Below are 27,097 nucleotides of genomic sequence, written 5' to 3' on the forward strand. Positions count from 1 at the left end.
TCCGTCTTCTCTCCCTCTTTCTTTTTCTTTCCTTCTTTATTCTCTTCCTTATTTCCTACTCTTTTTTCTCTCCCCTCTTTCCTTCCTTCCTTCCTCTCTCCCTCCCACTCCCTCTTTTCTTCCTTCCTTCCTTCCTTCCTTCCTTCCTTCCTCCCCTCCCCTCCCCTCCCCTCCCCTCCCCCTCCCTCTCCCTCTCCCTCTCCCTCTCCCTCTCCTCAGAAACATAGGATGCTGCTTTATACTTCTGGCCCTTAAACCCTGGAACCAGGAGAGCAGCTTCAGTGAGTCAACCTCAGCCAGTCCCTTTGGTGAAGGGTGGTGGCTCACTGGCAGAACATCTGTCCTGCATGCAGAAGGACCCCAGCATCTCCAGGTACTAGTAGCTCTGCAAAGGTCCTGCATGAAACCCTAGCGAGCCTCCACTACCCAGTGCAGTTACCACAAATCATTTTTCAATAAATTGTACAATAATTGTACATTTGAATATCTACTTGCCATTATTCTGACTATGTTTCTGCTTTCAGAGCTAGTTATTACTTACATTATTACAAAAAACAGTAATAATTGAATGCAGTGACAATAATTTATGATAATAAAGAGTGGACACATAGTCCTACAGATACAACCGGCCCTTTGAGGGTGACCAAACTGCTGATGCGGCCCCCGATGAATTTGAGTTTGACACCCCTGTGCTACAGTGTGCTTTGTAGAATTTGTGCATATAAAACATAACGGGGCGAATGCTAGGACCCAGAAATAATCTGGAATATAAAAGGCAATGGAATATGGATCACTAGGAAAAGTTTTGGTGAGTAAGCACATGTGCAATAGGTCACCGCTGGCTTTTCTCTCCCCCCCCCCCCCCGTGCCCTGTGCTTGCACAGTGTTACCAGGTGACCCAAGGTGGTGGCGTGTGTGCCTTGCTCTGGGTGGCACTTAGTGGCTCATGCCATTGCCAGTGGAAGCCGGATGGGCAGAGTGGAGGCTCAGCAGATGCTGCTACAGTATCACTGTGGTTGTTTATGACTATGATAAAGTTGTGCATGGTCAACAGTTTTGAGAGGCAAATTTTTCTAAAGCAGTATTGCGAAAAGAAATTTTGTCAGTTGATTCATGTCGAAAAGCAGGGCTGATGATGGCAGGATCTTATATTTTGGAGTGGTTTTTTTAAAATCATTATTATTATTATTAGGATTGGAAGTTCCTTTTGGACCAAAGCTTTTGTGAACTGTATTTTCTTCCATTAGTCGCACTTGCCATAGCGTGAACCTATTTGGCCCAGGATTTTTCTCCTGGGCTCTTCTGAGGACAGCCAATAAATGGAATTCAACTATTAGGCCACTCAGAGACATGGCTGCATTAGGGATTCTGAGATATATATGTAACTACTGTATAACCATTCAGTTTTAAAGTAGTGTAAAGCAGCTATCTTTGTTTCTTTGGTTGGCTTAGCAAGAAAAAGAGAGCAAGTTTTAAACACATCTATTACGTTACTTATGTGTGGACTTTGTAATGTAGGCATAGTGCCAAGTTTGGGTTGACTGGGACAGAGGGATTCTTCAGAGTGTTGTCCTGAATTTTGAAGGGCTTATGGTGCTCTTTGCACAGATTGTGTGTTGTCATAAAACCGTGTTTGTTTTTGTAGCAGCAAGACATGGTTGATGCCATTTTCAGCTTTGGTTCAGGTCAGGTTGCAAAATGCCCTGGACTGGTCCTTGAGGTGGCACCATTTCACAAGAGTCTGTGATCAAAGACAGAACATGAAGGGCAATGAACAAAGAGTACACGTTCTGCCTAGGAGCCATGCAGATATCAAATAGCATTGTGGACAATGGGAAAGGAGGGGGGCGAGTGAGAGATAATCTCACCCAATTAAACCGACCCTGGAGATAGGAGCATAATCACTGTATTTTTTTGGGGGGGAATCATTTAATAATAATAATAATAATAATAATAATAATAATAATAATAATTTATTTATACCCCGCCCATCTGGCTGGGTTTCCCCAGCCACTCTGGGCGGCTTCCAACAGAAAAATAAAACACAGTAATCTATTAAACATTAAACATTTTTATTAGTTTTCCAATACAACCAGCCAATTATAATATTCCAAATACAATATTCCAATTAAAAACAATAAACTAAAAAAAAACAAAAATACAAATGGTAACCAACATTGTTAATTATTAATTTTTCTTTCTTTACTCTTGTCGTGAAGCTGATCACCAAGAGTCTCTCTAATTAGAGATTAAACTCTTTCTCTGAATGGAACTCAACCCCCGGTGTCCTTATGGACTGTCTCTGTCCCTGCCTGGGCGCAACTTAAGGACCCTTATCAGCTAATAAGGCTATAATGTTAGGCATATGTTTGCATATTGCAGTGTAAATGAACTGTATTCCACAGATGTAAATCATTTGATGATCGATCGGCTTGTAGAGACCACACAATCCCCCCTCCTGGGCCCTAGGAGGGGGGCTGCTAGACATCCATTTAGCCTTCTCTCTCACACTTAATGAAAGTCCTGCAAACAAATGCTCTGTATTTTATCTCAAATTATTGTCTCGAATAACTGCAAAGTCAGCCAACAAGCATCTCCCACTTCCCTCAAAACAGGGAGAAACTTTCATTTTTCTATTTTTGCTGTGTGACAGGCACCATCTCAATTCTTCTTTTCTTTATCAAGTCTTTCAAACCAAACAAAGTTGTACAGTTGAGTATTTAATTATAAATAGAAGTCCCTCTGTACACCTCAAAATAAATTAGGTTTCTTAATGAGGCTTGGCATGGGCGTAGGCAGGGGGGGCAGGAGGGGGCAATTGCCCCCCCTAGAAGCAGGGCCACTGGCCAGCCTGCCCCACTGCCCGCCCGGTGCCGTCTCCCTTCTCCCTGGCTGGCTGTGGGGCGGGCGGCGGGAAAGCACCAGAGCCGCGCAAAGCGTTTGGCTGGCTTTCCCTCCCTCCGCCCCACAGCCAGCAAGGGAGAAGGGAGACGTCCCTTCTAGCCGGCTGGCTGTGGGGCGGGCGGAGGGAAAGCCAGGCAACCGCTTTGCGCGGCTCTGGGGCTTTCCCTCCACCTGCCCCAGCGATTGCAGAGGGGGAGGAGGGGATCGGAGCAGCCCGATTTCGGGCTGATCCTGGCTCCCCCTCGTCCCTTCCGATCGTGGAGGGGGAGGAGGGAGTCGGAGCAGCCCGATTTCGGGCTGATCCTGGCTCCCCCTCGTCCCTTCCGATCGTGGAGGGGGAGGAGGGAGTCGGAGCAGCCCGATTTCGGGCTGATCCTGGCTCCCCCTCGTCCCTTCCTATCGCGGAGGGGGAGGAGGGAGTCGGAGCAGCCCGATTTCGGGCTGATCCTGGCTCCCCCTCGCCCCTTCCGATCGTGGAGGGGGAGGAGGGAGTCGGAGCAGCCCGATTTCGGGCTGATCCTGGCTCCCCCTCGTCCCTTCCTATCGCGGAGGGGGAGGAGGGAGTCGGAGCAGCCCGATTTCGGGCTGATCCTGGCTCCCCCTCGTCCCTTCCGATCGTGGAGGGGGAAGAGGGAGTCGGAGCAGCCCGATTTCGGGCTGATCCTGGCTCCCCCTCGTCCCTTCCTATCGCGGAGGGGGAGGAGGGAGTCGGAGCAGCCCGATTTCGGGCTGCTCCGATGTGGCCCCGCCCCCGCCCCTTGGCCCCGCCCTTGGCCCCGCCCCTTGCTCCCCGCCCCTTGCCCCCCCTGATTTTCATCCTGGCTACGCCCCTGAGGCTTGGCGTAGAAAACCAATTGTAAATGTTGAGAAGAGAGAAAAAAACATACTATCCTCCGTAATCCAAACTCCATGACTGAGAATCTCTTTGAAGTCTGAGCTTAAATGCCAGGGACTGTACAATTCGGCAGGTTTTCCCCTCAATCTTCTTCGGTCCAGACTATGTCTGTTTATTGTCCAAATCTAATTATTTCATCAAAACACATATTCCTGGCTATGGGAGTGGCATCCGAGAGTGCCAGCTGTGTCGTGCTCTGTGACCCAGTGTCCTGCCTCTTGCACAATGCAAGCTGGCAATCTCGGACAATCTGCGGGTCTTTGAGATAGTCCTCCCCCACCCTGGGGAGTCTGCCATGGCTAATTACCCCCATATCAGCCCTGAATTACTGGCACGGCTGGGGTCTGATCATATTGGAGTCAGCCATTTCCCACTGCCGGAAATAGGAAGTCTGGACCATAATCACTGTAAAAAAGGGCTCCCAGTGTCATATCAGAGAATTAGGGCTATCAAAAGCTGCTGAGAGATCGAGCAGGGCCGTCTTTCCCATTGGGCTTACTGGCGCATTGCGTCAGGGCGCTGGCCTCTCAGGGACGCCCCAGCGAGTGGGGGAGCTGTGTGGCTTTGCCGGTGCCTCCCCTTTCCCTCCTGGATGCCTGCCAGCTGTGCCCCATCAACCATATGGCTGGTGGGCATGCAGCTTGCCTACCAAGCCTCTGCGGAAGGAGAGTGATCCCTGCAGAGGCTTGGGAAAAGGTTGACAACTCTGGGGAGGGGGGGGGCACCGGAGGGATCTGTGTAACACGGTGCCGGATATGCAAGTAAGGAAAAACAGAGTCACACTCCCTGTGCCCTTCTCCAGATAAAGGTCATCCACCAGGACAACCAAGGCCGATCAAGCCCTATAAATAGGCCAGAGCCCCTGTTGAAATGGGTCAATGTAATTGGTTTCATCCAAGAGTACTTACAGCTATCCTACCTCAGTCCTCTCTGAAAGAGGTTATTTGTGGCAAGGCAATAGTTGTCACCAGTCAATGGATCCAATGGTGGTTTTCAGCAACTGTCAAATCACCACCTCTTTTAAGAGAGCCAGGACCACTCCCTCCTGCAAGGATGTCTTGACCACACCCTGGATCCACCCAGCCATACCCCCTTGGGAAGTTTTAGTGAGCCAAGATGGGCAAGGATTGAGGGAACATGTGGTAGGGTGCATTGCGACAAGAACCTTGCCCTGTCATCAGGCTGCAACAACTGCATTGTGCTGGACACCTCAGTTCAAGTATTGGCTTCAGACTAGGATGAGAAGCCGAATAATAATAATAATAATAATAATAATAATAATAATAATAATAATAAAAAATAATAATAATAACAATAGATATCATGAATGTAAGGCCCAGTGCAGGCACCCAGCTCATCCAGTTGGAATATTATCTGCCACAAATTTGCTCAGTTGTCTGTACCGACAAAAGTGGTAAAATACCCTCCTCTTTTCATGGTGTGAGGTTGGAGGCTCTACCAGGTGGCAAGCCTGCTACACATTGACCTGAATTTGGTGAGATCTAGCTTGGTGACAAGCTGGAAATTGTGCAAAAGAGGGCAATCAAGATGATTTAGGGTCTGGAAACCAGGCCTTATCAGGAAAGCTTGAAAGAGCTGGATATGTTTAGTCTGGAAAAGAGGAGACTGAGTGGAGATACGTTAGCCATCTTCAAGTATCTCAAGGGCTGTCACATGGAAGGAGGAACAAGCTTCCTTTCTCTTGCTTGGGAGGGTAGGACTCGAACCTATGACTTCAAGTTACAAGAAAGGAGATTCTGACTAAACATCAAGAAAAACCTGACAGTAAGAGATGTTTGGCAGCTGAACGGTTTCCCTAGGGAGGTTGTGGACTCCCCTTTCTTGGTGGTTTTCAAGCAGAGGTTGGATGGCCTACTACAGTTCTGTGATTCTATGACTCTTTGAGATGGTAATCTGTATTAGCAGGCTGTGGAATGAGATGGCATGCTGCTTTTCAGGAAAAGTGAGATTTTTCCTTCTGAGCAACACAATCTCCATCTGCTTCCTGAGATCCAAGCAAGTCTGAGAAGAGGGGGGGGGGGAGGAAAATTCCTCTCCTTTGCCCCAAACCTCTTGCTGCATTTTAAAAGACAGCTCCCAGGCATTAAGGTTGGTCCATAAGGGTAAATAGGACTCTGCCAAACAAGCTTAGCCTGCCCCGCCAGCACCAGCGGGCATACACCCTCAACAGAAAGCCTCAACAACCCCCTTCACTTCAGAGCACCATGCAACCTCAACGTTTTTAAAAAGTATTTGCAATATGGTGGAGTTGCGTTCACATGCGGTTTTCATACACACATAAACTGCCTCATACATGCCAAGTAAATGACATAATGAAATCCTCCCATTAAATAATTGATTTAAATGCTGGGATTGAAGATAACTTGATTCAAGGAGGGAAATTAATTAAGGCGTTGCTAGCACTGGTGTTGTTGATTGAACATTGTTCTGGTATAGAAGATGATATGGATGACTGATGTCTGCTTTTGTTATTTGTGATACATATTGAAAGTTCTGGTTCAAGCGCCTTATTGTGATCTTGTTTCAATGTAACATTGCTTTCACTTTGTTGTTTTTTTTAGCAAACATTTAAATACAGAAATTATTTAGCCGAATAACTAGATCAATGACAACTTTGTATTATTTCCCCTGACATTTGGTAACAATTAAAAAACATAGGATATGCACAATCAGGTTTAGAAAACTAATCGAAATAGAATAAAATAGATACAGCAGGTCGGCCATTTTGAAATCACGATTTCTCAGTCTTCCTGTCAGCTAATTTTGTCTAAATTTTTTATACGTTATTCTACACCCAATTCTCATCAAAATGCCATTCATAGCGCTTTTGTTGCAATTTTGCCCAGGTCAGTGTGTATATTAACCGGACTAGGAGCTTTTTGTGAATGGGAGAGGAGTATAATACTGTAGCATCTAATGGGGACTTTTTAGCAACTGGAAGTTTTAAGAGAGACTCTTTCTTTTGGATACATATTGATTACAGTAATGTCAGGTTGCTTCTCAGAGGGATATACTGTATTGTAAGTTGACAGCTGGTGGAGATACAATTTGACAGATTGACATTTGGCAGAATAGAAGGCAAAAACACTGACTTTGTCACACAGCAATTTGTTGGAAGGAGATGAAAAGTCTGGCGCAACAAGTGCACTCAGACTTGGAAAAATCTACTAACTTATTGACGGAACTGTTTGGGAATTTAGGTGAAAAGGTTAATAATTTAGAAACTTAAGTGGATAATCCGGAAAGGATTAAATAAAAGGCAAAACTCTTTAGAGGAAAGGACTTGAATTTTAAGACACAAAATGTCTCTTCAGCAAGCAATGCACCACATCACGTCCGCACAACCTGTTTATTCAGCATTCATTCTGGTTTTTTTGTGGGGAGGTCAGACAAAGTTGTCTTTCTCTCATGCTTCCCAGGGCCTTTTCTTGAGGAAGTGGTTCTGTTTCTCAAGAGCACCAAATCAACTGTCAATGCACAGCCTGAATTTACCAGCACGTGACTGAAAACAGCAATGGTCTAACAAGAAATATTACATAAAAGGTACCCCTCCATCCCTGCTCCCACATCCATTTCCCCCCAATGATGCATCTCCAAGCTCCATTGCCCCTCTTCTGAATTTTCCCATTTTTCTGGCTGTTCATATCTCTATACAGTGGTACCTTGGTTCTCAAACTTAATCTGTTCCGGAAGCCCGTTCCAAAACTAAGGCACACTTTCCAAAATGGATTAATCCGTTCCAGACTTTTAAAAACAACCCCTAAAACAGCAATTTAACATGAATTTTACTATCTAACGAGACCATTGATCCATAAAATGAAAGCAATAACCAATGTACAGTACTATAAAAATAAATAAGACAATACAGTGGTACCTCGGGTTAAGAACTTAATTCATTCTGGAGGTCCGTTCTTAACCTGAAACTGTTCTTAACCTGAGGTACCACTTTAGCTAATGGGACCTCCCGCTGCCGCTGTGCCACTGCTGCACGATTTCTATTCTCATCCTGAAGCAAAGTTCTTAACCTGAGGTACTATTTCTGGGTTAGCGGAGTCTGTAACCTGAAGTGTCTGTAAGCTGAAGCATTTGTAACCCGAGTTACCACTGTATTGTAGATGATAAAAATTAAAATTAATTTTTTTTCCTTGCCTGCACTGATCATTGTTTGGATGGGGGGCTTTTATCCATTTCCTCAGTCACACAATCAATCAGTAGCTGAACTGGGTTCCACACAGTCACAAAAACAAATTAACCAAAAGAGCCTCAAAAACAAAAATGCAAAATAAATAGCAAAAGCACCAAACCTTGGTTCTCGAACTTATTCCATTCCAGAAGTCCGTTTGACTTCCGAAATGTTTGAAAACCAAGGCGCAGCTTCTCATTGGTGCCAGCACCCCGGAAACAATAGGTGACAGCTGCGTCGGACGTTTGGCTTCCAAAAAACTTTTGAAAACTAGAACACTTACGGGTTTTTGGGAACCAAGGCGTTTGATAACTAAGGTACCACTGTACCGTTACTGCTGTGGTACATCTGTGGGCCTTGCCTAAGTGTAACAGTTTAGTCTCTTAACAGCTGGCAGCCCCATATACCCTGCTTCACAAGCAGTGGCATAGTGTGGGTTGCCAATGCCTGGGGCGGGACAAGTGTTGCACCCCCTGGTGGACTGGGCAGAAGGCGCATTCCGGGGGGCTTCCCCCTTGGGCGTTTTCTTGCCTCCCTCCTCCCTCCTGGCGCCCTCTCTCCTTCTCAGCATGCGGGTGGCGGTGGTGAGGCACGGGCTTGGGGGCATACTGGTGGGGCCAGTGCCAGGGGCGTTGCGTGGAGCTGCCACCGTTTTGACTGCAGCAACCTTGGCTCGGCCTCTGCCACAGCCTCCTCTTCCCCTCCGCCACAGAAACAGACTCTTCCTCCCTGGCCTGGGCCTTGGCCACTACTCCCACCAGTGCCCAGAGCTCTCTAGGCCTTGCCACCTCCATCCATCTCTGCCTCACAGGCTGGGCAGGCCCTCGCCTCTCAGCCAGCCCAAGAGCAGGGCATGCAAGGAGATGGAGGCACCTGGCTGTGCCCCTCTCAGAAATTTGTGCCCGGGGCCACCGCCCCCTGGCCCCCCAAGCTTTGCCTCCTCCCACATGTCTCAGAAAATGGGGTGCATGAAGAAGGGCTAGCAAGCCAAAACTTCTAGGATCTGGCAGGATGGAGGGAAAGGCGGCAAAGGTGGCTCTGTCCATATAGTTTGATCTTCCATGTCAAAACGCGTAAAGCCTGCTGTGTCAAATGGGACCGGTGTCTCAGATCTATGGCAGACATCAAGGCACTTGCTGCACTCCAGAGCTGGCAAGGGACTTAATTCCCTCCACTTATCATTTTTACATTAAGCTCGTTTTCCTGTGCTTGGCTAAAGTGTCTCTCTTAGACGGGTTATCAAATCTTAATTGGGGTATTGTAAGTGAAGGGAAATCCATCTTTCTCCCTAGGCAGCCTGCCCAGGCTTTTATGCTAAAATACCATTGGTGCCTTGTTTTAAAAAACAGAAAGAAAGAAAAAGAAAGGAATCCATCCAGCTTTAGCTCCCAAATATTGATTCCTGGTCTGGCTTCCAGTCTAGTGGGTATAGCCATCAGTGTGGGAAGCTGGAAAGGACTAAGCTGATCTAGGTTGTTAGACCACAATGTTTTCAGACTAAGCAGTGGAGATGAGTCCATTGGGGTAAAATAGGGCACTCCCCCCCCCCCCGGTCCCCTACCTACCGGTACCTGTCTTCTTACTCCCCCACAGGCTACACACATACTATACCTTTAAAAGCACATTTCCTCCTCAAAGAATTCTGGGCACTGTAGTTTGCCCCTTGCAATGTTGCAATTCCCAGTAACCCTTAAACTGCAGTGCCCAGAATTCTTTGAGGGGGAAATGCAATTCGAATGTGCTTTAAAGATATAGTGCGTACGCAGAGACCCTCCAAGTGTCTCTATTTTCCAGGGAGAGTCCCAGATTTACAGAAGCTGTCCTGGTATCTGATTTGATCTAGAATGTCCCACTTTTCCTTAGGACGTCCCTATTTTCATTGAAGAAATGCTGGAGGGTATGGAATTCAATTGGACATCCCCAGGGCTTTTTTTTTCTTTTTCAGCTGGAACTCACCAGATCTCAGTTCTGGCACCTCTCAGGTGGGTGCCATTGCGCTTCTAAGAGAGCAAGGGAGGTGTTCATGGTGAATTCTGGCACCTCTTTTTCTAGAATAGCAGTACTGGATATCCTTATTTTCATTAGAGAAATGTTGGAGGGTATGCATAGCTGCAAGTCTCAGTGTTGCCCTTGTAGAACTCAGCATGGAAGGAGGATGGGGACAAAAATGAGACTTACTTGGCTTTGGCTGTCATTGGCTCCACTGGCTGTTGGTCCTTCTGCCTCCCACGCGACCAATCAGCATTACGGACCAGGGACCCACCTTTAACCCAAACATGCATTTGGGGACTGAATGCTTGTTATAATCTCAAGGGCTGTCACATCGAAGGTGGAACAAGTTTGTTTTCTCCTGCTCTGCAGGGTAGGGCTCAAACCAATGGCTTCAATCTACAAGAAAGGAGACTCTTGTTTACTGCGCAGTCACTGGCAGGGCTTTTAATCCACGAACCCATGATGCTCTATCCAAAATGCATATGTGATAAAATACTGCTGTTTGATTCATGCTTCTTAGATCGGCTTTCTACTCCAGCCAAGGTGTGGACATCTTTGTGTAGGGTAAAGTCATTCCCGTCCTATCAACGCTCCCCTGGTGTGTACACAAACAGAAACAAATCTGACATTAATGAAGCTTTGCTGATGTGAACAACTTGAGAGGGGGCTGGGAGCTGTGAAACGCACCTGGGGTGGGGTGGGGAGACTTCACTGCACTCTAAGGTGGTCATATGTGAGCACCTCTTTTCTATAAAGAACAAACTTGGCAAACGTTTCCTGTGTGAGCATAAGCTACGTAAATAGCCTCAGTGCAATAACAGAGGACAACCACGAGAGGGCAGTGTCTCATTAAAAATACACATTGAACTCCACAACCCCTATAAGCTGATGTTGTTGTGTTAACTAAGTGCTAGTGATCTCCTTTGCCTGCTCTTTATGGGCCACAGCATTTTCTTACAGGAGGGGGCCTGCAAGGTTTTGAGGGGTGAGAAACCCCAGTGTTGTATTTTAACTTCGTGCCATCAACCATTAAAGCTGTATACATGCACATGATGTTTCCTCTAAAGGTTATTGCAGTATAAGAAGGGGCACCGCAGGGTCATCCAATCCATCCATCTTTCTGTATTCTGTAGTGGTTAGACAGCTGCTTCTGGGAAGTCCGCAAGCAGGTCATGAAGATAGCAGCCCCTCCTTATTGCTTGCCAAAGAATAGTAGAAATGTAGAGTTGGAAGGGACCCTGAGGATCATCTAGTCCAACCCCCTTGCAATGCAGGAATAGACAGCTGTCTTGTATGGGGATTGACCTTGGCATGATCAGCACCACACTCTAACCAACAGGTGATATACCAAGGTCAGTGGTATATCAGAGATATACCAAGGTCAGTGGGACTTGCTTGCAAGTTAGTGTGTACAGGTTTATGGCTTAATTTAATGGAGTGAAATAAACATGGTTTTCTCTCTCTCTTTTTCATGTAAGAAGTGCATGTATAAGCTACTTATCTTCTAGTTAGTGAGCATCATCCTATCTTAGCAATGAATTACATATGCCAACTATGCATTTTATGAAAACACCCTCCCTTTCCTCTGTCCTCAGCAGACTGGCCAGTCAACTTAACTGGAAGATGCAGAGGTTATGGGAGAGAACAAGAGACTTGTTTCCTTCAAGTGGATCTGCCTTTTTGTGCCTTAAGAACATAAGAAGAGCCTGCTGGATCAGGCCAATGGCCGGTCAAAGTCTACAGCTCAAGAGCACTCTCTCCTCTTGCGGTTTCTAGCAACTGGTGTTCAGAAGCATCGCTGCCTCCAACTGTGGCAGGCTTCCTTCCATTTCAGCGTGACACCCGGACAGTGAAAGAAGAGAGATACTTGATCTGATAAAGCTTCCCTCGACAGGAAGATAATTGGGGAGGGAAGCCCACTACTCAGGTCATAGGAGCGAGGGCAGGCAGAGAAGGTGGCAACCCCAAGAGATTGCGGTCCTTTTGGGGGGGGGACTGTGATTGGTGTGTGCGTACGTTCAAGGCTTCCCAGTGTTGGTTCTGCACTGGGTAAGACCTGCTGCCCCTCTGCTGGTTTTTAGAAGGGCCCCCACGGCTTACTTCCACCTCTCCCGGAGGGTGAAAGCCAACACCACTTCCCAGCTGTGCAAACTGTCCTGCCTCCTCTCGGGACCAGCTCCCAGAACTTGTTGGCTCAGCAAGGAGAGGAATTCCCAGCACCCGCATCAGCTGCTTGCACAGCCAAAGGGAGAGCTTGTGGCTAAGCTGAGCAAGGGAGACACCGGTCCCCACACCCCGTCCAGGCCTCCTTTGGGCTCCGGGGATCTGCCTTCCACCTGCCTCTGCCTCCCTCTGCAAAAGGGACTGGTGAAGCCCTGGCGTCCACACGCCGCCTTTCAAGTCCTCTCTTTGCTGTCGTCTTTGCCTTCTCGCTCTGCCTTTGATGAGAGATGCAGTGAGACAGAGCGGCCCCATTGTGTCATGCCGTGGTGGCTTTGGCAAGCAAACTGGGACGCACCCCGGTGGGATCAGCCTCCCCCCCCGCTGCTCCTTCTCCTTGTAACCTGCCTCCCGAGACATCTCCCACGGTGGGTTGCCATGTGAGGTCGCTTTGCATGATGGATCTCCTCCTAGTGGCTCCTCCTGACCAGCTCTGATGGTGGCAGACCCTGCAGGACTTTTGGCCTCCACTGGGGTTTTTTTTTTGCTTCGGCCTATCTTGTGGCATCTGGATCTGCTTGAGCTTTCCTCCGCTGGCGACCTCTGACCTTTCCCGGATCTGCATCTTCATGTGACCGGTCCTTACACCCCCATTCTCTGGATTTCATCCACATGTTGGGCTCAGGTAAGGGATACAATAGCATTCCTCCTGCTGGTGTTTTTATGGTTGATGGATCACTTAGGAAATCTCCTAAGGCAGGAGCAGACAACCTGTGGCCCTCCAGATCTTTTTGGATTCCATCTCCAACCAGCATGGCCCAGTGGTCAGGGACAATGATGGGGTCTAAAGTCCAGCCACATCTGGAGAGCCAGAGGTGAGCTGTCCTTGCCGGAAAGTATTGAGCATACTCTGCAAGCCAACTTTTAAGTCTTATTTTAAGTACAGGTTTGGTTGGCAGGTTTACAGAGGACTGTATGAAACTGCCTTATACAGAGTTGAACCACGGGTCCGTCTTCCACAGTGATGTCTAGGAACACAGGGGGGTTGGTTCTAAACATTATGGGAAGCTGCCAGACCCTGCAGATGGAGTCTCTATGGAGTCTCTTCCTTCCCTGAATCTTCTTCCTCCCTGCAGCAAGCCCAGGCGACTGTGCTGACCCTTGGCCCCATCCCTGCATTGGTTCATCTGGTACCTAACTATGGCCCTTTGCTGGCTGGGGCTGATGGGGGTTGTAGTCTAAAGCATCTTGAAGGGCCCAAGTTGGGGAAGAACGATCTGTGCTGACTGGTAATGGCTATCCAGGCATTTAGACACCAGGGTTTTTGTAGCCGTATCAGGAGACGCTGGGGATTATATATCTGGGAGCATTTGCATGTAAAGCAGATGCTCTGCCACCGAGCAAAAGCCTGTCCCTTTTATATTGGTATTTATAGCTGCAAGTGATACTGCAGGCCTAACAGCATGTGACATTAATTGCTTCGCTCCTCATGTGCCCCTCAATTGTTAATTGGCATCTGGGTATCCTCCTAAACACGGTTCCCTGGGAGTTCCAGGCAGGAGTATTTGGGCCTCTCTTATCCCAGGAGGAGTTGTCCTAGCTGTTAGTGCTTTTCAGATTGTTGCAGTTGGTTTCCAGATCACAAGAGAGTCAGTGCAGTGTAGTGGTTAGAGTACGGGACACACACCAAGGCATCCCTAATCCTCTATGTCCTACTTTAAGTCCTCCTAGCTGAGGCTACTTTTCCCTGAACTTGGCGCCAATGAGTGTAGAAAGAGAGAAAAACGTGTGATGGTTTGATCTCCACTGAAGTACAGAGCAGGGCTGGGATATATATGAATATATCGTCCAAAACCAGTTTGAAGTCCATATTGTGATATTGGTTTCGTAATTTTTGACCTGGCAATATACTGCAAGTCATGGTGTGTGTGGGTGTGTGTGGGTGTGTGTGTGTGTGCTGGGCAAAAATCACAATGTGGGAAAAACTATGAAGCCAGCCAATGCCTCTACATAGCTCTATCCTTATTTCAGGCATCATGATATATCAGTGTATTGCGATGTTTAGGTGTTGATAGATCGCAATGTTGAAAACCAGATATCATCAAGCCCTACTGTTTGCCTCCACATAGTTCCATCCTTATTTCAGACATCATGATATATTGGTACAGTGGAACCTCAGTTGTTGAACGCCTCCATTGTCGTATGTTTCGCCTCCCGAATGCCGAAAACCCGAAAGTAACTGCTTTGGTTTTCAAATGATTTTTGGAAGCTAAGCGTGCTACGAGGCTTCTTTTTTGAGTTTCCTATTGTATTGAGGCTTCCGCTTTCAGTTTTTGTTTTTCGAACATTTTGGAAGTCGAATGGTCTTCTGGAACGGATTACGTTTGAAAACTGAGGTTGCACTGTATAACACAATGTTTAGCTGGTGTTATATCATGTTGTTGTAAACCATATATCGCCCAGTCCTAGTACAGAGGGTCCCGAGGTGGAGAGAGTTTGACTGCTGGCACTAATGTGAGAGGGAACGATTGCCGTTTCAGAAAGGTGACTTGGAACTGTGAACTGCACTCTTGAGTTCTCGCACACTCTTCCATAAGGACTGTGTGAGTCTCCTGCTCAGCATGGCTGGAATTCCTCCGTGCTTGAAACGCAGCCTTTGAAGTCAGAATGAGAGAAAGTCTTGCGCTCGCTGTTTGCCTGACAGCAGGAGACGTTCTCTTTGTTGGTGGCAATGACAGGGAAAGAAATGTTTACAGTCTGTTTGCCTGTTGAAGGCGGGTGCGATGCCCAGCCACCGTGCTAAGCAAGGCTTCTCCGGGGCTCAGGCTGGCCTGGAACAGATTGAGATGAAGAGGAGAATGCCTCTGACCATGCACAGAGTGCATTCAAAGGCCATTCCAGGAAAAGCCTTTTGCAGTGGGTTCCCCACCCTGATGAGGAGGGTATATTGAGACATATATTGAGAATGTTATCCTCTTTGGGACTCCTTAGGGTAGCGATAAAGCGGGATATCAAATCCAAACTCCTCCTCCCCCTCCCCTCCTCCTCCTCCTCCTCCTCCTCCTCCTCTTCTTCTTCTTCTTCTTCTTCTTCTTCTTCTTCTTCTTCTTCTTCTTCTTCTTCTTCTTCTTCTTCTTCTTCTTCTTTCTTCTTCACATTTTGGGTGCTATCTTTTCATTTACAAGCATGCAAGCTCAGCAGCAGGGAGCCACCCTGGCAGACAATGCTAGTCTCTAAAACAGTGTCAGTTCCCCATGAAGGAAACAGCATGTCCTGGCACAAGCAGCCTCTCTTCCAAAAGCTGATTCTTGTCTTCTGTCTTGTCAGGGTCTGGCTGGATGCAGAGGAGTGGTGGGAGGCAGTAGTTGGGGAACCCCCCAGAGAAGAAGGCTCAGAGCTCAGGGAGCAGCGGGGGGATGCCAATGAGTGGTCAGAGGGAGAAGAGGGAGCAGACTGGGAGGAGGGGAGGTGTCAGCAACTGAAGAGGTAACAGGGTTAAGTGAGAGGGAAGACTCTGGAGCAGAGAGCAGTCCAAAATCAGAGGCAGAAGCAGAGACTGGAGAGGAGGAGGGCCAACAGGCAGAGACCAGGCAGGCTGCTGAAGAAGTCTCCCACTCCTGCTACGACTAGCTCACCTCTCCCTGGTCTCCTAGAACACACAGAGCAGAGCAGAGATTGGTTGTGTGCAGGGCAGGTACAGTTTGTGGGTGATTGGGGAAACCCTGGAGAGGAGGGGACAGGCAAACGTGGGAAGGCAGGGACCTTCAGTGCCTCACTGGGGCAAGACCTGCTGGGAAGAGTTGCTGGGATCACTAGGCCTGTGCTGTTTTGGTTTCTTTCAATAAAGAGTTAACTGACTCTGGGTGTTTTATCGCTCCTTACGCCTGAATAAAGCTCCTGACAGATGTGTCTCTCACTGGCTTCGTTCACTTTGCCAACCTGCCAATTGAACTGGTGCAAAATGTTCACTGCTTGTACTTCCTTTTATCTGTCCTCCTGAATCTCCCAGCGTTCAGCTTCATTGGATGTCCACGAGTTCTACTGTAACGAGAGAGGCTTCCTGTGCCAGTTGAGTTTTGCTTGAGCAACAAGGGCTTCTTGAGCTCTAGCATGCTCAACCCTGGCTTGTTCTCTGGTTTTGACCTAATTTCTGACCTTGCCTCCTGGTTTGTCCTGTTGGCTCCTGGTTGCTGGGTTACATTGTATTACACATTACAGCATAGAAAAGGCCCCTATTGGCTAGTGCCTGTGTCATCACTGGCTCTCGCGTCACAACCACGCTTGTGTTCTGATAACATTTAAAAGCAGTCATCGGAGTGATCATGTAGCCTTTTAAAAATAGGGTATGGGGAATGTGGGTTGTATGAGAAATTCACATTAAGATACTGATGAAGTTTCATGAAAAGTTAAAAATACAGTGATCTCGGTTTTCGACCGTCTCGGTTGCTTCGGTTTTCGAACATCCCTCGGAAGTCGAACATGCCACGCGGCTTCTGTATTGAGTTTTCCGTATTGAGTTTTCAGTTTTTGAACATTTCAGAACTCGAACGGTCTTCCGGAATGGATTACACTTGAAAACCAGGGTACCACTGTAATAATCGCAAGTTGCTGCTGAAATGTGGAGATCTGAGTTTAAGCTTAGAAAAATGAGAAACCGAGAGACCCAAATTGACCAATTGGCCCATCCATAGGGGCTACTTCCAAGTACCCTGGAATCCCACTACCTTTTGTTTTAGCAATTTATAAATGGGAGGGGAAACAGGCAAACATTGCCTCCTGCTTCACATGAGAGATTGCCATTTCAGGAGACTAAATGCAGCTCTCTAGTCCTTATCGAAGCGGTTTTTGAAGGAACCCGGAAATTCTGCCTCCAGCGCCAGCCCACCTGCCGTCCATCCAACTTGTTTCAGTTCGCCCACAGCATGTGGGAGGGGACCACAGCCAATCCACGGGCTGGGCCAGAGCAGCTGAAGAATCTCAAACTTTGCAGCCTGTAAATAGCACTGGGAGGTTGGGACGTGGGCCAGAGAGCCCTGGCTCTACCTCATCCTAAGCAGCGAGGGAAGCCAAGGCTCGGGTCTTTCTGAAAGCATCTCATTGAGAAAGGAGCCAGCCCTGGGCCAGCTCCAGGGAGCTTGTCTCTTCCCCGGCTCGGGGATGACCAGAGGCAATAAAACAGGGATGGGAGGACTGACTCCCGGTCGTGCATGACCCGCTTTAGTTTTAAATAGAATCCCACCACTCAGCCCACTAATGTATTTTGCATTGACAAAAGAAGGATGTGCACTCGGGAACCACTCTCTGTAAAGTGATCTTGAGCACTTTGGCTTAGGAAAATAGGAAATGCCTTGAAAGATCAGAGGAAGAGGAAGAGCCACCTAGACTGACTGACATTCTTTACAACAGGAGTGGTGCCCTTCTGATGTTGCTGGACTACAGCTCCCATCATCCCTGACCGATGCCCGTGCTGCCTGGGGCTGATGGGAGTTGGAGTCCAGTAACATCTGGAGGGCACCACCTTGGGCTTTCCCTACTTACGATAACCCCAGCAACAAGGAAGTGCTAGAGCTTGTCTACTGGAATTTGGCCAGTAGTCCGTGGTATACATTTAGTCCAGAGGGTAGGTCTCCTAGATCAGGCACCCCCAAACATCGGCCCTCCAGATGTTTTGGACTACAGTTCCCACCTTCCCCAACCACTGGTCCTGTTAGCTAGTGATCATGGGAGTTGTAGGCCAAAACATCTGGAGGGCCGCAGTTTTGGGGATGCCTGTCCTAGATCTTCTGCAGGTTTCTGGGAGATTTGAAAAAGATCAACAAAAGGGGGCTTGACTCCCATTTGTTTCGCAGGAGCAACAACCAAATGACTTCCCCCACCTACATCAGGCTGCTGAAAAGAAAGCAGTTAAGCAGGTGCAACTGGTACACTGGGGCCCTAGAGCTGCCTTCTGGACCCCAGCATTGCTGCCACATACCAGGATGATGCAGGGGTGAGGCAGGGCACCAGCAAGTTCAGAGCTGCATGAGTATACAGTAGTGGTAAAGCCAACCCAGAACTTGTGTCAGTACAATGCCCCCCACCTTGCCACTGCCCCACCCTGGTAAGCATTAGGATAGAAGGTTGGCTCTGTGGCATTGTCCTACAATGCCAGCTGCTTCTGCCACTAACCTGCAGTGGATTTGGTGTCAAAGGACTTTGAGCCCAGGTCAAGTCTGGGACTGGAAACAAATTCCTAAGCCCAAAGGCAGACCTGTTCTTTAATTCTTACTGTTTTTTTTGTTTGTTTTTGTTTTGCACTTGATTATACCACTGGTAAAGGGACCCAGGTGCCGCTGTGGGTTAAACCACTGAGCCTAGGGCTTGCTGATCAGAAGGTCGGCGGTTCGAATCCCTGTGACTGGGTGAGCTCTCGTTGCTTGGTCCCAGCTCCTGCCAACCTAGCAGTTTGAAAGCACGCCAAAATGCAAGTAGATAAATAGGAACCGCTACAGTGGGAAGGTAAACGGCGTTTCCGTGTGCTGCTCTGGTTTGCCAGAAGCGGCTTTGTCATGCTGGCCACATGACCTGGAAGCTGTACGCCGGCTCCTTCGGCCAATAATGCGAGATGAGCGCGCAACCCCAGAGTCGGTCATGACTGGACCTAATGGTCAGGGGTCCCTTTACCTTTATAACACTGGTAGATCTTGGGGTTGTAGTAAAAGTGAAGTAGATATGACAAGCCTGAGGTCTGATTACTCTCGTCCTGGGGTACCTTCATGAGTTGCGTAGAACAGAGGAATGCTGGCATTTAGCAGCTTTTCATATCACACTGCCTCACAGGTGAGAATTTTTTACTTCCTGAAATTCCCTCTTGTTCTAGGTTGCTATTAAAAGCACAGAAACATCTTTTGCAGCAGCATGTTGTACATCAAACACAAAACATCGTTCCCATTGCTGACAGTGGTAGCCAATTCAGATTTAAACCTTATCAGTCCCTGCAGGCCCTGCGCAAGCACAGCTATTGATTGGGAGCAGAGTTTTGACCAAAGTGGGGCTGGCAAGAGGGAGAGACAGTAAATTTCCAAGAGAGGGTGGCTCTGGAAGCAGAAGCAGCTACAGGATGCCTCCAGACTTGTCACTATTTTGCAAGAGAGGGACATAAACCCATACCAGTACTATAGGTTTTCTCAGTTAAAATGCATTAATGAGCTCTGTATGTATAGACTTTTATAGTTTGGAAAGTGATGGCAAAATGCACCAAAAAGAACGGGATGTATGGATGAATGATTAATGGGAATGCTCATAAACACCCCACAAGCATATCCGGGTGAATGCCGGATAATTTCTTGTTGTCATATCACTGCGTCATAAACAAATCAGAATGAATGCTCAACAAAGACTGGATATAATCTAACCACCTCTTAAAATTTGTGCCAGCAAATGAGGATAGTTGCTGAATAAACAAGATGTCTGAAGGGCCCTATGGCTCCCCAATGTCCCACAATTTGCACCTCCAAGCATTTCCAGTGTCCCATCAGGAGAGTTATGCAGTCCCTTGGCAATGCTGCCAAGCTTTTATGTGCACGGGCAATGGAATCTTCTCTTCTCGTTTTCCACTGGCTCCCACTCCTGGTGAGGACATAATCCTCTGCCAGTGACATCATAACCTGGCTGCTGTGATGCGTCTGCCTGCAATGTCATTGGGATTGAAGATGACGAGTCAATGTAGGACAGTAAACAAAAGAGCTGCTTTGACTGCAGGCTCCCAGGAGGAAGATTAGCTAGGGCTGAGAGAGGCTGAGAATGTGTCCGGCATCCACAAGGGAAGCTAAATATAGATAGCTTAGCAAGGGAGGTATTCTCAGCTCTTTAATGAGGGCGTTGGAGCTGCAACCTGGAACTTGGCCTGGACACATGCACCTGGAACATGTAAATCATGTTTATACCCCAGCTGAAGTCCGCCCCCCACCCCGGCGCTTCCTGCCCCAATAAAAGTGGACTCTGCAATGTGACGAGCATTTTTCTCCCCTGCCTGGTACGTGCAGTTTGATGGATTCTCCCTTGTTAAGGGGCCTGTCACAATGGCTTTGGGCTCTGAGCAGGCTTCCCGTTCCAGCGCTCGGAAATCTTTGCGGTAAAAATAGGTGCCTCTTGCTTTGCTTGTTTGTTTGATTGAAAAGCTTTTTGATTCTGCCTTTTCCACTGCAAATACCCCGAAGACGCCTTGCGCGTTCAGTTTAAAAAGCCTTAAAACAATATGCCAATCATGAATAGTGTGAGAGCAGGTGAAGTAACCAGGCTAAACGAGTGTTTAAAAAATCAGATCCATTATAATTTGTCGCAGTCTTGCAGTGCTTAACAGCATGGGCGTAGGTGTAGGTACTGGGGCTAATCGTTCAATCCCCTTTAAGCAGGGGTTTCACTGACGATTACTCAGCATTAACAAAAGACAAGTTTGTTTATTTGGGGAACAGTGAAGACAAAATCACAGTAAACTGAAGTTTGGTATGATTCGAATACTGATCTCCCAAAGCAGGAGTGAGGACCTTCCAGGCCATGGGACAGATTCTGCCAATGGTGCCTCCTCTGGCTACTTTCTGCTCATGGCACTTTTTGGGTGTGCTTTTTTAAAAGCTTTTAGGCATCATGGGAAATTTGTTTAGGAAGTCTAAAATCTATCTTGACATCTAAAAGTAATAATCATGGCACAAGGGGAAGATACCTAGGGTAAGGATGACAAAACAAATTTTCAGGATTTGTTTTTTAAAAAAATAAGTTTATTATTCTAGCCAAAGGCCATGACAAACTTGTAGCAATGATATTAATAATACAGAATATATATCCATAATGTGTGTGTGAGAGAGGAGAGACACGAACGAGCTTAAAACTAGCTTGATTTCAGATTAAACCTCCGAATCGCCACAGCAGTTTATAGCAATTTCATCTAACCCAAGGTTTCTCAAACTTGAGTCTCCATCTGTTTTTGGACTGGACTGCAACTCCCATCATCCCTAGCTAGCAGGACCAGTGGTGAGGGATGATGGGAACTGTAGTCCAAGAACCGCTTGAGACCCAAGTTCGGGAAACACTGATCTAACTCCTTTTCCTGATTTTATTTTTTTGCAGCCTGTGCAGAGAGGGCCACTCGGTGTCTTTTGAAGCTATTATTATCACTCAAAAGAAACTGAACCATTCCTAATGGAGTGTACCTGCTTGCTTATGTGCACAAAGGTTTCAGAAACTGACCTCTTGGGTTTCTATATAATGGGCAGGTTAACAGATAATGAATTATGTCTTCCAGCTGAGGTTGACCACAAGATACACAGTCTGTCTGCATAAGGGACCTTGTTGTATTGGCCATCCACTAGAGAGGCAGGGTGAAGGAATTGTCCCGGGTAGACTTCACTATTATGGAGAAAGAGGAAAAATTGAGCAAACTGTGCCACTCAGGTGAATTGTGATCAAAGGGATGTTTACCACTTTTGAAGTGTATTCTCTCCCCCCCCCTTTTTAAAATAATAATTTTTAATTAGTTTTTTACACAAAATTTGACATTATTCAATTCACTTTCTTACATTTTGGCTTCCCATCTTTATGTCCGTGATGTTCTGGTTGTCTTCCTTTATCTGCTGCCATAACTGCCATTTACATTCTCCTTCCCTTGCCTATTATTCAAATCCTGCTTGTGATTTCATATGACTATAATTTTTTCTCAAATAGACCGACAAGAACTTCCACTCTTCAACAAAGTTGTCATCTTTTTGAGCGCTTGGTTTGTTTGTTTTTCTGTCCACTTCGCCATCTCTGCATAGTCCATCAACTTTAAAATCTTCTTTCATGTGTGTGTGTGATTCTTAAATGTGTGCAACTCTGGGGGGAAATGGTAGGGGGTTTCATTTAGGGGAATTGTTGCTGCTGGGTTTTTTTGTACCTTTATTTTAGATTTTGTCATTTATGTGGAAATTATTCAGTTTGGTTGTGTATTTTTAAATGTCATTTAGGACTACTTTGGTTATGTTTATTTTTCCCCCTCCATGTTGTAAGCCACTTTGAGCATGTTTTGAACTGTGGAAAAGGCAGCATACAAATAAAATTGATGTAGGTATGTAGCTCAGGGATGGGGAACCTGTGGCCTTCCAAATGTTGCTGGACTACAGGTCCCATCATCCCTGACCACTGTTGATGCTGAGTGGGGCTGATGGGAGAAATAGTCCAACAAATCCATAGGGCCACAGATTCCCCATCCCTGAGCTAGATGGATCCATGGTCCTCTTAAATATCCTTAAGCAGAATAATTCTGGTACGGCATGATGGCTAGACTCGGGTATCTCTTCGAGCCACATGCAGAAGTCCTGCCATGTAATCCTATAATTCTACATGTGGGCTGTGATCCCTCTGTGGTGAGGGAAATTAACTTTCCACGTCCTCAGAAGAAATCTCCTCTTCACTGTTGTTCCTGGGACTAAATGGTGCAATTCAGGAGTGATTTTTGCGCTCTCAACCCTGGCTTGCTTTCCACAGCTAGTGTCGTGCACCCTCAGAAAAGCAGACCCTCTCAAGTGTCCCTATTTTCCAGGGACAGTCTCAGATTTACAGAAGCCATCCCAGGTTCTGAGTTGATCCCAGAATGTCCTACCTTCTCCTTAGGACGTCCCTATTTTCATTGGAGAAATGTCGGAGGGTGTGGAGTTATACGAGGCAAGGAGCTAAGTAACAACTTTTAGAAGACATCTGAAGGCAGCCGTGTTTGGAAAGTTTCTTTTAAATGTTTAATGCTTTATTAAAACATGTTTTCATGTTTTTATAAATAATAAAATCATGAGAGAAATGTTGGAGGGTATGGGAAAGATCACCTGCCTTTCCACCTTGTACCCTGAGTATATATACAGTCGTACCTTGGATCTTAAATGCCTTGGCTCCCGAACAAATCAGTTCCCGAATGATTGAAACCCGGAAGTGAGTGTTAACAGTTTCTGATTTTCGGAAGCCAAACGTCCGGCACAGTTTCCGTGGCTTCTGATTGGCTGCAGGAGCTTCTTTCTGTGTTTGTGTATGGAAAGCTGATGTTGCTAAGTATAAACACACAGGGCATATCTGTCATTTATTTCAGTTTGGAGCAGGGAAAGGAGGTTTGCAGGAGAGGCAGGGAGAAACCAGCTTTCCATTTCCGGACACTAGAGGGCACTACAACTTTTGCAAGAACCTTACTAACATAGGACTGAGACAAACAGGGCGACCTTCTGCTGCACCATCCGATGCTGCAGCCGAGGAAAAGAAGGAATCATAGAATTGTAGAGTTGGAAGGGACCCTAAGGACCATCTAGTCCAACCCCCGGCAATGCAGGCATATCCAGCTGTCCGATACCGGGCTCAAACCTTCAACCTTGGTGTTATCAGGATTTGACGCCACACACCAGAAATAATTGAGCTGCAATGGTGTCTAGTGCAGGCATCCCCAACCTGCACCCTCGAGATGTTTTGGCCTACAACTCCCATGATTTCTAGCTAACAGGACCAGTGGTCAGGGATGATGGGAATTGTAGTCTAAACCATCTGGAGGGCCGAAGGTTGGGGGTGCCTGGTCTAGTGGCTTATGGGGACCCCTGGAGCTCCAGTGCCTCCTCACGCTGTCTTAGCAATCTAAAGGTAAAGAGACCCCTGACCATTAGGTCCAGTCGTGACCGACTCTGGGGTTGTGCGCTCATCTCGCATTATTGGCCGAGGGAGCCGGCGTATAGCTTCCAGGTCATGTGGCCAGCATGACAAAGCCGCTTCTGGCAAACCAGAGCAGCACATGGAAACGCCGTTTACCTTCCCGCTGTAGCGGTTCCTATTTATCTACTTGCATTTTGACGTGCTTTCGAACTGCTAGGTTGGCAGGAGCTGGGACCAAGCAACGGGAGCTCACCCCGTCACAGGGATTCGAACCGCTGACCTTCTGATCAGCAAGCCCTAGGGTCTATGGTTTAACCTACAGCGCCACCTGGGTCCCAATCTACTCCAATGTAATTTTAGGCCGAGGTGGGGGGGGAACATGTAGCCCTCCAGATGTTGTTGGTCTCCAAATCCCATCAGCTCCAGCCAGCATGGTCAATGGTTGAGAAGAATGGGGCTTGTAGTCTAGCAACATCCAGAGCACCACATGTTTTAGATATTATTAGAGCAATACGCCCCTTGCATAGGCAACAATATGGGTGGGATCTCAGTTCTTTCCAATGATAGCATCTATCTTGCTCAGTAATGCACAGCTCATTGAAGATGTCTGCTGAACAGAAAAGCCTGCGGGTTTCCCTGTTACGTTCCTTTGCTCAAGGAGATCCTCCATAACGACCAATAGCGGAGTCTCCGGCTAGGCTAAAATGTTCCTGTACTGGTTTGTGATGCCATTTTTGATGTCAGCTCTGTGCCCACTTATTCTTCTGCTTGGAGACCGAGGGAACTTAATATCCAAACAGAGATCTAGGTTTCCTGTGTCCAAAACAAACATGCTAGCCGCTGTGCTACAATTGCCTCTTAAACAGAGGTGCTGTCTGGAACTAATTCTGCATGGAAGCTACACCCTCTGGTTCGGAGGCCCAGGTGCTAGGAGAGAATGTGTTGTGGTTAGTGAGTTGCAAGGGAAATCAATCACACTGTAGGTTTTCAATCTCGTGATTATCAATATTGAGAATTTGTGTTTTAAAAAACCACCTTTGTACTCCCAACAACAACCCCATAAGCAGAGACGTACCTAGGGTCCCTTGTACACCCCCCCCCCAAATCACAATAGCCACATTAGAAATGACTACATTTTACATGACCCAAGTACTCAATGCATCTGTAGTGAGAGTGAGGCAGGGAGGAAGGGCTAAAGATTTGCATGTTTTGTGTCGTGCATTGCATCACCCCACACATATGTCCGGGTGTTTTTTTGTAATTATTTTAAATTGAATTTTCAAAAGTTTGACATATATACTTCAGTACATAATAAATTTATCTTTTATCGACTTCCTGCCCCATTTCCCATGGTGGTTTAATTCTCCCCCTCTCCCGACTGCAGAATCCCTTTTATTTATTATACCAACACATCAATACTGTATTTTCTAATTCCTTCTGTTGCTCATATTTCAAATCTGGCTCGTGAGTACATCAAACTATTATATTAGATGGTATGAAAAGGGCTTCCATTCTTCCACAAAGCAATCATCATTAGATTCTCTTATTTTGGCTGTTGGCTGCCATTTCTGCATAGTCCCATCACCTTACACGTTCTTCTTTGGTGGGAACGTCTTCCATTTTTGTGCATAGAGAATTCTGGCTGCTGTTGTCTGATTTTTGTGTTTGCGCCCCAGGCCTACGCCCGTGGTGGGGACCGGTTTCACCAACCCCTAGGTACAGCTCTGCCTTAATGAAATCCTAAAGCCCCACCCCCCACCCCACAAATTTAATCAAATCATGGTTCTTTCCTGTAGCCTAAATGGACCAAACCACTTCCAGCCTGCCTGTCATCTGAGCGAAGAAGAGGCTGAGAGATGGAGATTTGCTTATAACAAGGGTGGGGGATCCTGTGGATCTCCAGTTTTTGCTGAACTATAACTCCTATCATTAGTTGCTGATTCATTTTTGGAGCCAATTCAAGGCGCGCACATTAATGTTTAAAGCCGTAAACAACTTAGGCCACCAAATACCTGTGAAGATCGGCAGAGGTTGTTCCACTGCCCTCAGAAAGTCAGGTTGGGGGTAGCAGCCTTGTTGAGACTAAAGATCCACCTCCCCTTCTCCTCCATCTTTGACACTTGTGATATAATATGTGATATAATATTTCAGGACTCGCCCTATTCTCTTTACTAGGATTTGCTCTAACTCTTTCTAATACTACAGTTTTAAATTGCTGTAAACCGTCCCGGGACTTCGTGGTGAAGGGTAGGTAAGAAATCTAATAAAGCGTTGTCACCCCTGATGGGAGTTGTACAGTAATACCTCGGGTTACGAACGCGATCCGTTCCGGATCGCAGTTCGTAACCCGAATAGTTTGCAACCCGAACGCGATGGGCGCCGCCATTTTGCGCATGCGCAAAGCACGATTTTCGCGCTTTGCGCATGCGCAGATTGCGCGATCGCGCGCACGCCGCAAACACTTCCGGGTTTGTGCAGTTCGTAACCCGAACTGTTCGCAAAGCAAGGTGGTCGTAACCCGAGGTACGACTGTAGTCCATTAACCTCTGGAGGACCACACAGCTTAGCCACAGCAAGGGAAGGGTGGGGAACCTTTGGCCTCCCAGGTACCATTGGGCCCTCCAGCTGACGCCGCCTCCATCCAGCATGGCCAATGGTCGGGGAGGACGAGAATTGTGGTCCAGCAGCATCTCAGAGTACCACCCAGGATAGCCCTCCCTGCCTCCCATGTTTAACCATTGGCTTCCCTTGCCCTGCTACATATGCCTGGAGCAGGAACCCTATGGGATGTGGATGCAAGGCCACATGGGTGGAGCAGAAGGCGCCCTTGGGACAAGCAACACCAGAAGGTGCGAGGGGGGTGGAAGGGAGGGTCGGCCAGGAGGTGAAGCGTCATCAAATTTCCCTGATCCCGTGGAAACCTAAGGCTCGCCCTATTGGCAATGCGGGGGGGGGGTGGCGTGCCCTGCTCCTGAGCCATGCAGCTGGCGGCACGGCTGGGTTGGGATCCGGCTCTCGGGTTTCCGCCTCTCATCATTACATCCATTAAAGTCCCGTTCGGCCGGTGCACAAAAGGATAGAACAGCAAATTAGCAGCAAGCTATTGAGCACGACACGGCCCAGCCTGCATTATTAATGTAACGGGAGAATGGGAAACGTGAGCCGCCCCACAAGGTCGGCAGCGAAGCCTGCTTGGGGGGTGGTCGTGTGGGTGACTTCCCCCGCTACCAGCCCTTCAGGGCAAGTTGGTGGAAAGCTACCCTGCAAAAGGAGTTGACTCTTGGGTGCCTCTGAGTAACCCCCATGTG

General features: G+C 47.4%; 1 protein-coding gene across 1 annotated transcript in view; it reads left to right on the forward strand.

The window, feature by feature from the left end:
• Nucleotides 1–12,785: 12,785 nt before the first annotated feature.
• Nucleotides 12,786–27,097, forward strand: part of ZNF385A (zinc finger protein 385A) — a 182,469-nt gene continuing 168,157 nt past the window's right edge. Inside the window, exon 1 of the mRNA XM_088661283.1 lies at nt 12,786–12,840. Coding sequence (XP_088517409.1) covers nt 12,828–12,840 — 13 coding nt within the window. The 5' untranslated portion in view covers nt 12,786–12,827. The remainder of the gene's footprint in view (nt 12,841–27,097) is intronic.

The sequence above is a fragment of the Zootoca vivipara genome, chromosome 2 (genome assembly GCF_965207765.1).
Source record: "Zootoca vivipara chromosome 2, rZooViv2.hap1.1, whole genome shotgun sequence".
NCBI classification, from domain to species: domain Eukaryota; kingdom Metazoa; phylum Chordata; class Lepidosauria; order Squamata; family Lacertidae; genus Zootoca; species Zootoca vivipara.